The sequence below is a fragment of the Urocitellus parryii genome, chromosome 7 (genome assembly GCF_045843805.1).
Source record: "Urocitellus parryii isolate mUroPar1 chromosome 7, mUroPar1.hap1, whole genome shotgun sequence".
Taxonomy (NCBI): Eukaryota; Metazoa; Chordata; class Mammalia; order Rodentia; family Sciuridae; genus Urocitellus; species Urocitellus parryii.
In genome coordinates, this window is record NC_135537.1 from 33,763,006 (window position 1) to 33,773,733 (window position 10,728).

Sequence of the window (10,728 nt, forward strand, 5' to 3'; positions counted from 1 at the left end):
ATGGGCTGCAGTTTCTTCACCTGAATAAAAATGTAGGATTCAGGGGTTCTTAACTTTAGCTCTGAATAGAAGTATATTTCAATATAATTGGCTTCTTTTACAATCCTACCCATTTTATTTATTTAAATTTTAAAACATTAACTCTTGAGAAGGGTTTAATGGCAAGAAAGAGTTTAAGAAGCTCTGCATGATCTTTAGGTTCATTTACAAGTCTCAAATGGTAGGATTTGGGCATTCAATATAGGAAGTAAAAGAGAATGCTGCTGGCTAAGGACAAATAGAAATGGGACAGCAGGAAAAGTACAAAACTACAGATCAAAAAATTATATAGAGATTAAAATTTTGACCCAGATTAATATTATTTTGCCTGTTCAATTCCCCTTCTTCTTTTGGAGACAGGTTAATTCTGGTATTAATGCTATTTAATGGCTTTCTTCTTTTATATCCTTAAGCCTACTGAAATGTGATTCATAGAAAATGTTCATTAGTGAAGCCTATGAGAAAATTTAGTATGTGAAGATAATATAATGAAGAGATTGGTAATATAAGAAATCAAATAAAGAAGGTAAGACCAAAAAGCCTTCTTGATAATGTCCAGACCCAAAACTACTAAGGAAAAGCTAGGTAAATAAAAAACAAAAACCAGACAAACAAAACTTCTCTCTTTTTTTTTAAAATATTTTTTTAGTTGTTAATGGACCTTTATTTTATTTATTGATATATGGTGCTGAGAATCCAACCCAGAGCTTCACATATGCTAGGCAAGCACTCTGTCCCTGAGCCACAATCGCAGCCCAAAACTTCTCTTTTTTTAAGTCTCTTTTTTTGCTTTATAAAGATAGAAATGGAACAAAAATAGTTGTCACTGTCTTATAACTATAGGCCTTTTTAAATAGCAGGGATACATCTCTCCCCTATCTTTATAATGGTTTTCTAGATAAGGAACTCAAGTCCAAATGTTATGAACTTATAAAATCATTGTTAGCATTCAAACTTAAAATGTATGTACCTACTACACAGGAAGGAACCAGATTAAGATAAAACTCTTTAAGAACACTACTGAAACATGAGTTTTAAAACATATATTATCATAAGAGGAATGATAGAATTATTGCTTGATGGTATTCCCACCACATACTTTATTTTAATGAAATTAAACTATCAAAAGTTTCTGATAAATCAATGAAAATCTTTCCTCACCATTTGTTCAGTATTGCATTGGTTTGAAAAACCATTGAAAGATTGTAACATTATTTGTAATATCTTTTAAAATAACATCTACTTTAAAAGCTGTCCCATTTTTGGACAGAAAGCTACAATGAAGTAGTCAGCTGTTCAATTGAACAATGGAAGACCTTCAAAGCTGCAAAATCAAACTTGGTCAGTTTTTAAAAATGGTACCTATATTAGATTTATAGGGTTTTCATCTCTTAGAAACAACCTGAGGGGGGGAAAAATCCTTGACACCACCCTCAGACCATTTTTTTGGGGGGTGGGGGAGACTATAAAAACAGCACATTTGTCCTCTTTCTTTCATGAGACTTATCAACCTAACAGATCTGTAGGGAGGGCAGGTTCCTGTCTCTACAGGTAGCTCTTTCTTCCCACACCTCCCTAGCAACTTGCATATCTCTAAACCAGAGGCAAGTAACTGAGGCACCTAACGCAATCAATCTTTAGTGTCACTCTGCTCTCACCTGATATGTGGTTTCATTTAACAAGTATAAGAATACTTAAATGCTGTGTTTAAAAACTAGTCACTTTTTAGTAAAACACTGTCTGCAACCCCCAACATATTCCAATAATTTATTTGCTTTGGAAAAATTGAGCCAAGTGAACATTACAACTACTTATAAAAATATGTAAATTTCTTCACTTCAGTCTAGGCAATAGAGATTATATGTTCAGTGAATTGGAAAAAAAAATCAGAATTCACATTTCTAGAGAAGTTACTGTACTTAATTTCGAAAAGCAAAATATTTGCCAGGTGCGAGATATTTAGAAATCATTCAGAACCAAACTTCATGAAAAAACAACTTATATTAAGCAAATTCAATAAAGAAGGACCCAACAATACACAAAATATGTCACTAGGGGGATTTAATTTTCAAAAGGATTTTTCAATATATGATTTCTACAAACTTGAAAAATCCTTTGATGTGTTTAAAAGAGTTTAGACCACAACATAAACCATTTTCAACAAAAGCATGATGAACCACTCACCTCCATTTCCACAGCAGCAATACCCTGGTCATAATGACCCATCAGATTAGGGAAAAATGTCATGTTGTAGGCCATTTTCATGCATCTGGGAACAGTAATTGGTTCACAGGTGAAGAGACTATGCCCTCTTATGAGGGGCAGAAAAACACACATTAACAAAAATGGGAACAGTTCCATTTTCTTCAAATTCCTGATTTTACCACATGGCTTGGATTAATTGCTTTTCATCATCAGAAGACTCCCATCCAAAGATAAGATAAAACGTTCAAATTCCTCATTTCATTATTTTGCCAATTTGAAGGAAGCTGTTTTCCTGGAAATGAGTTCTGGGTCAATTGCTGTAAAAACAACCCAGAGGGTGTTATCATAAAAACATTTGTCATAAAATCAAATGCAAGTCAAAGTGCACAGTTAAGATTTTTGTTCTAGGTAACTAACATTTGAAAAACGATGGAAAATTCCATCCTAGCGAAATACTCTTTCATCTGCTTTGGCATAGAATGTATCATTTGCTAAGGAAGTCTCATCTCTAGGGAACTGATGATTGAAGGTTTGTGTTGTACGCAACATGGGTTTAAAATGGGGGGGGCAGAGAATGAGTTGGAGGAAAAAAAAGGAATGCTGGTCTAAGTTAGGACCAAGTTAAAAGGCATTAATAGAATCATAAAATCTAAGGGTCCCTTTTGGTAATCTGATTACACACACACACACACACACACACAAAAAAAAAAAAAAAAAAAAAAAAAAAAAACAGGCCCAGGGAAATTCCTTAAGGCCTAAGGAGTTGTTAAACTTTCAAAGACTCAAAAAAGCTAGCTTTTGTGGCAGTCTTCTGGGGATAGACTTTTCCTGTTTTTTCAAAAGGCCAACTAGAGGGAGACTTCTAAGATTCTTCCTGTGGAGGAGCGAAACTAGTTTTCATGGAATGGGGGCGGGTGTGTGTGAAGACAGAGTGATGATGCCGTCGAAATTCAAAATGAGCACATCTGTCCCGGGAGGGCGACGGCGGTCCCTTGGGGAGGAAGGCTGTGAGCCCGGAACCACGATTTTTTTGACTCTATTAATCCCTTTTCATTTATTCCTAATCGCAGCGTTCCCTTTTTTCCTCCACCTCGCCCCTTTACCTCGTGTTTCCTACAGCACAAACCTTCAATCATCAGTTCCCTACCCCCCCCAACACTGCCAGGTGCAGTCTTCCAGCGCCCCCACACCCGGACACCTGTCCCAGGCCTGAGCGCGGCAGCAGCGGCCCTGGCCTGCTGGGCGGCCGGCATCGCCTTTCAGGAGTTGGCTCTCACTTGCGAGGAAACTTTGGCTGCGCAGCCTGTCCCGCCGCCAGCTCCGCAGCACCTTCGGCCCCGTCCCGAGCCTGCCGAAGTCCGCCCCGCAACCGTCCAGGCCCCCAGCCCGCCCCGCATCCCTGTTGGCCCGCTCGGCTGCCCCCAGGAGCTGCCTCTGCGGCCACCCGCCGGGTCGGGGCCCGGGAGCCTCACCTCGGGCGGCGCTGGAAGGCCACTCTCCCTCCCCGTCGTCGTCCCCCCCGGCAACCTCAGACGGCCCCGGGGAGTGTCCCGGACTCGGGCTGCCGCCGGGGCCGCACGGGGAGCGAGAGCTGAGCGATCCCGCGAGACTGCGCCGCCAGGTCGGGCGGGCAGGTCCGGGCTCGCGGCGGCGGCGGCCTGGGACTCCGCCCGGCCCCGCCCGCACGGCGCCCGCCGGGCTTGGCTGGGCCGCTCGCCCCGCCCGGCCCGACCCTGCCCGGCCCGACCCTACCCGGCCCGACCCGGGAGAACGGTCCGTCGGGGCGCCGGGGTCGGCTGAGCGCCCAGAAGTCCCTGCACCTTGCCGTCGGGTACGGTAGCGGAGGCCCAGGGCTGCGCCCTCACTCGCCCTCTGTCCGGAGGTCTTCATCCTAGAAGGATATATATATTTTTAAAAGTTCTTGGAGATTCTCAAAATACAGCTCCCTTTGGAACCCACTTTTAAATTCCAGGAACCAGGAATTTAAATGGATCCGAGTTGCTCTGCCATGTCAATTGCCCCAGTGACCTGAGTTGGACAGCGGATAACTTCCAAGATAACTGTCCTTAAAAAAAAAAAAAAAAGAAAAGAAAGAAAGAAAGAAAATAAAAAGAAAAAAGAAATTAATTCAGGGATCTGGTTACCAAGTTTTAAGTCTGGTGGCAGTGGGCTTTCTAGCCCAAGCAGACCCTACACTTTCAGTGATGCACAACCATAATAGAAAGTTGTATTGCTTTGAAAGTCAACCTAGTTTTTAGTACCAGCTGTGCCACACGTCATCCCAGGTAAATTACCTATCTTTCAGAGTCTCGGTTTCTTCAATATGTAGACAACATAATATTTATAATGATAGTTAATGTTTTTTTGAGGACTAAGCCGGGTAATGCCAAGTCCTTTATATTAATTTACATCTAATCCGCAGGACCCCTCCATGAGATAGACAGAAATGTATATGAAGCAAATGAACTTGTGGAAGCTCTTTGACAAATGCAAAATGACTTAAAGGGAGGCAATGACCAGATAAGCCATCCTGCTGCAGAAAACAAATGTCACACTTAAGTGCCTGGGGTGAAGGGCATCACAGAATAACCAGAAGAATTTTGAAATCTGCAAAGCATGGAAATGGGGAAAGGCTTGAATTTGAAGAGGAGTATTCCTTCCCAGCTTTACCAAGAGCTTAGCACCCCAGAAGGGCCTTCCGCTGGGCAAGGGTGTACCACTAAGCTATATCCCCAGCCCTTTTTATTTTATTTTGAGACAGAGTCTACATTGCCTAAATTGCCTGGGCTGGCCTTGAATTTGCAATCCTCCTGCCTCAGCCTCTCAACTAGTTGGGATTACAGGTGTGCACCACCACATAGGCAAATCCTGAATCACGATTTTTATTTGCTAATCCTTTGTTGAGTTTTACCTCTATGTTCATGAGAGAATTGGTCTGTAATTTTGTTGTAGGGCTTAGACTGGCTTTAGTATTAAGAAATGCTGCTCTCATAGAATGAGCTAGGGAGTATTCCCTCTGCCTCTATCTTCTGGAAGAAATTTTAGAGAAGTGGTCTTGCCTTATTGTTGTCTAACATTAATTTGAAGAATCTCTAGGTCATTATTGCTGTAAATATTTCTTTTGTTCCTTTTTGTTTCCTCCTGGTATTCCTGTTACATACATGTAGTATTTTTGTAGTTGTCCTACAGTTCTTGGATATTATACTTTCTTTTTTTCTTCTTCAGTTTTTTCCTCTTTTCAGCTTGGAAGTTTCTATTGACACATACTCAAGTCAAGAGATTCTTTCCACAACCATTTCCAGTCTATAAATGAGCCCATCAAAGGCATTCTTTATTTATATTAACAGTGTTTTCATATCTAGCAATTCTTATTCATTCGTCCTTTGAATTTCCATTTCTTTGCTTACATTATCCATTTTTTTCTTGCATATTGTCTACTTTTTCCTTTACAGTCCTTAGCATATTATCCTAGTTATTTTAACTTTCTGATATGATTTTTCCAATATTTATTCCATATCTGAGTGTGATTTTGATGCTAGCTCTATCTGGTCAAACTATGGTTTTTGATTTATAAGATGCCTTGTAAATTTTGGTTGAAAGCTAGATATGAAGGACTGGGATAAAGGAACTGTGGTAATCGGACTTTAGTAATGTGTTGTTAAGGATGTGTAGGAAGGGGAAACATTCTACAGACATGGATTAGATCTGTTTTGATGAGCCTGTGCCCCTGGACTTTGAACTTCACAAGTACTTCTAGGTTTTTTGGCCTCCTTCAGTGGGACAGGATAGGTAGAGGACACTGGGATTGGATATTTCCCTTCCCCAAGATTGATTATATGCTGATAAAACCCCTCAATAGGTTAGGCTCTGGTAAAATAGTGTCTCTTGAGTGCAGGCCTTTAAGAAAAACAATCTTCTGGCATTGTGTTAGTTAGCTTTGTGTTACTGTAACCAAATACCTGAGATAATCAACTTGTAAGAAGGAAAGGTTTATTTGGGTTCATGGTTTCAGAGGTTTTGGTCGTGGTCTTTTGGCCCTGTTGCTCTTGGGCCTGTGCAAGGCAGTAAATCATGGCTGGACAGTACAGTAGAGGAAGCTCCTTAATTACAGTAGTTGAAAAACAAAGAGAGATAGGAAGGAACTGTCACTGATGAATTGCTAGAGACTCATATAGACAAGTCTGAGAGTTAAAACTTCCAACTGGCCTATTCTTTAGAGAGTACACTCATACTTCTATGAGTTTTACCTCTAGGAGCTCTGCCAGGTCCTCTCAGTGATGATTAGAGAAAAAAAAAAAAAAAAAACCCTCCTACACTGATCATGGAGTCAGGGGAAAGTAATAATTTTGAGTATGAGGTTTCTGTGTTAAAGGCTTGGTTGGCCCCTGACTTGTAGCACTATTGGGAGGTGGTAGATCATGTAAAAGAGGTGGGGCCTAGGGAGAGGTCTTAGGTCGCTGGCAGTGTGCCCTGGAAGGGATAGTAGAAATCCATCCCCTCCCTGTCTTTCTTTGTAATAGTTTCTTAGTTTGATACATGGCTTTTAACTGTATAGACATAATAGTATTGTATCCTGCCATGTGCCTTTACCTGTGTTTTATTTAGCTTTTGTATCACTATGACCAACAGACCTGACAAGAACAATTACAGAAGAAAAAGTTTATTTTGGCTCAGAGTTTCAGAGGTTCAGTCCATGTTCAGCCTACTCCATAGTTCTGGGATGGAATGAGGCAGAACATCACAGAGGAAGGGTATGGCAGTGGAAAGTAGCTCAGGACAGGGTAACCAGGAAGCAGAGAGACAGCTCCTCTCACCAGGGACAAAATATAAACCCCAAAGGCATATCCCCCAGTGACCTATTTTCTCCAGCCACACCCTACCTGACTTCAGTTACCACCCAGTTAATCCATATCAGTGGATTAATCCACTGATTAGGTTATATCTTTTATAATCTAATTATTTCACCTCTGAAAATTCTTGCATTGTCTCACACATGAGCTTTTGGGGACACCTCATATCTAAACCATAACACCTAGGTTCTCCATATATATATGTAGAAGGCATGTTTGTGAACACTGACCTATTGCTGAGGCTATAGGAACTTGGAGAGCAAACAGCAGTAGTGGTACCTCAATTTGAAGGAGGCTGAACTTTACAGAGGCATAGAAAAGAACAGAGGGGGAAAAAAGGGACCCTGGGAGGAGAACAGAACAATGGCATGTACCCCTTCCTTCCTAAAGTTCTATCTCAATCACTTCTTTGTACAGATCTTGAATGCTCTACCGATGACTGCATGTATTGACTTTACTTAGGAGAATCTATGAACATGGCATACAGGATAATCTTTATTGAAAAACTAACATTCATATGAAATACATTACCTGTTGCTCTCTGTTTTAAAAGCTAATTGCTGAAGTTTTTGTAGCATAGCAACTAACCTTTGAGTTGTAACAATTATGGTTGGCCAGAAATAATATAATTTCTAATTAATATCCCCAATATTACTGGAAGAATAAAATCAGTGTAGTAGTAACATGATACAATAGGAAAGAGCCACATTTTAATGACAGTTTGATGTATAAGACTGCTTCTTTGGAGTTCTGGTATAGTCATTTGCAATTAGAGGTTCATAATGATACAGAAAAACAGTTTTAGCTGTATTAATGCTTTGAATTATATTTTGTGCCTGTGAATTTACCCTGATGGGTTTTGATTTTATTAACTTTCAATACCTAATATCTTTTTATCTTTAACCTTTATTTGTTTTTTAGCAAAGCAGCAATGTAAAGTCAAATGTTTGAAGTAGTATTTTCTTTAAAGGTGCTAGCATCTATAAAAGGGCTTTCTGCCTCAAATATAGTAATTTGGACAATAATTCATTTCCTTTGATATAAAATCCCAATTTTATTCCTAATTGTACCTGTTGGGTTGCTAATGAGTATACAAGATTTTTTAAAACTGTCTTAAAAATAAAAAACAAAAACAAAAAAACTGTCTTAAAAAAACAAATGAGATAAATCCATGAATTAGAAGAATTAATACTGTTAAATGTCCATACTCTCTAAAATGCTGTAGATTCAATGCCATTCATATCAAAATTCCAATGGAATTTTTCGCAGAAATAGAAAATTGATCCTGTAATTGATGTGGAACAAAGAAAGACCCTAAATGACTAAAGAAATCTTTTTTTCTTCCTATTGTTCAAGATTTATTTGATATTTCAGTTGGCATGACACTTGGATAGCTGGTTGCATTGTTCATTTATAGATCTTTCTTTTTACATTATATAGAAATGTAAACTACAGATACATATAATACACAAAATAAAATTCCTTAGAACCATTATACACAAGACATTCAATATTGGACTTAACATTAGATCCTAGGATGTGATTGGTTGAAAAAAAAATTTGACCAAGCCTGTTTGAGGAAGTTACATATGACACATCTGGTTTGAAGGGCAACTGGAGCCTGTACAACATTAGCAGTGATATCTCAGAGATGGTGGAACTATTTTACACTAACTGTTTTAGGACTATACAAGTTAAGTACCATCCAGCATCAGGATATCTGTAGATTTTATAGCCAGTCCTATTTCTAACTTTAGGAAATCGATGTTTTTCCCAGGCTATCTGCTTTAATCACAGATCAGATAAAAAGGACAACATGTACAACCTCAACTAAAATCCTGTTGTATCCTGGACAGTGAAGTGGTATAACATTAGAAGGCTTTAAAATTGGAGCTCCCTTTAGATCCCCCAAAGTGTATCTGCATTCCTCTTCAAAAGTGCCTCTTCCTCAGGTGTCAGAGTCACCTTCACAACATCTGAGATTCCATTTCGTCCCAAGATGCAAGACACACTTAGAAAAACATCATTCTTTATTCCAAAGACCCTTAATCATGGTGGAAATGATGCACCTGCCTAAGATTCTTCATTATACTTTCTGCCAAATCTGCCACAGACAGTCCAATGGCCCAGGATGTATATAGCCTTTTAGTTTTATTACCTCATAAGCACTGTCAACCACCTGCTTTTGAACCTGTCTCCAATGTTGCTTATCTGCATCAGTGCCTACATCTGCATGAAAATTCTTCAAGGGGACACCAGCAACATTCACTCCATTCCATACAGATACACTAGAGTCTTCATGCTCCCCAAGGACACACCCGTGACAGCTTAATGGGTGAACTCCCAACATTTCCCCTATCAGTTAACAGAACTGGGCTGAATCCAGATTGCAACCACTTCCAATAACATGGTTTTGGGGGAAGCCACTTATCTTCCAAACCACATAGGTCAAGATAATCCACTGGATTGGAAACAGCTTGCAGTGTGGACTGTATTTTACAATATTAGGAATAATGAACTTAAAGACATTCATGTTAAGCTGGACCAGGGTAAGATGACTATTTCCCTTTTTCTGATGTGCCCCAGCTGTGATAATAACAAGTCTGAAGTTTGTAGTCACACTATAGTCTTCGCCCGAGACAGTTTTTGGTGTTCTAAGGAAAAGGCTGCCATGTTGGAGATCCATTATCTCTCCCTTCAATTTATCTTCCATGACATCAACAAGAGCAAGTTCATTGGCCAAATCCTTTATTAAGATAACTAATTGCACATGCCATGCCAACAGCACCAACCTGAACAACTATAATCTTATTCTGGGGGCCCTGATCTTCCTTAAGAATATTCACAATCAGCTGATCCTTGAGACTTGCCATCTTGGACTTGGAACCAAAAGGAATTGGGAGTGCACGTTGAGAAGGCTTTAGGGGTGTGCAGCAATGGAATCTACACTCAGCAACAGCATCTCCAGCTGATTAAGGAAATCTTGAGAAAGCAAAACAAAGCTGGAAACATTAGACTTCCTGATTTTAAACTGAATCACAAAGTTATTATAATCAAACCATGTGTTATTGTCATAGAAGTAGACATGTAGATGAATAGAGCAGCATGAAGAGTCCAGAATTAAATGTATGCATATAGTCAACTAATCTTTGATGAGGGTAACAAGAATACACAATGGGGAAAGGATAATCTCCCAATAAGTGGTGCTGAGAAAACCCTTATCTTATCCATATCCACAAACAAACTAGAAATGAATTTCATGAAAATCTAAGACCTGAAACAGTAAAACTCCTAAAAGAACACTTACAGAAAAACCTCTTTGAAGTTAATTTTTGCCGGGATTTTTGGATATCACCAAAAGCATAGACAACAAAGCAAAGAGACAAATGGAGACCAGGGAAGTGGAGTGATTCAAGTGAGTATTGAAGCAATTAACAACACTTTGAAGAGTTTTACTGATTTCTCCTGGAAAAGGGAAGATGAAACTGATTTGTTTGTTTTTACTAGTAACAAACCTTATATAGATGGTCAATGTATCACTTGTACAAAATTTAAAACTATTTGAAGGGAAATGGAATGCTGGGAAGTCTATGAACATGTGAGTTCTTTATTAGGAAAATCTTTGAACCGGGGA

The 10,728-nt window shown here is 39.4% G+C and overlaps 1 protein-coding gene and 1 pseudogene across 2 annotated transcripts in view; both read right to left on the reverse strand.

Moving 5' to 3' along the window:
* Fzd6 (frizzled class receptor 6) overlaps positions 1-3,832 on the reverse strand; it is a 38,830-nt gene extending 34,998 nt beyond the window's left edge. The window contains exons 1-2 of one of the 2 annotated variants that reach the window (XM_026384881.2): positions 3,717-3,832; positions 2,224-2,536 (exon numbers count right to left, since the gene is read on the reverse strand). In XM_026384881.2, the coding sequence (XP_026240666.2) occupies positions 2,224-2,400 (177 nt within the window). In that variant the 5' untranslated portion in view covers positions 2,401-2,536; positions 3,717-3,832. Of the gene's footprint in view, positions 1-2,223; positions 2,562-3,716 lie in introns of both variants that reach the window. The other variant, XM_026384874.2, reaches the window with a different exon arrangement.
* A 5,143-nt stretch (positions 3,833-8,975) lies between these two features.
* LOC113180064 (L-lactate dehydrogenase A chain-like) lies at positions 8,976-9,992 on the reverse strand (annotated as a pseudogene).
* Between the last annotated feature and the right edge of the window lie 736 nt (positions 9,993-10,728).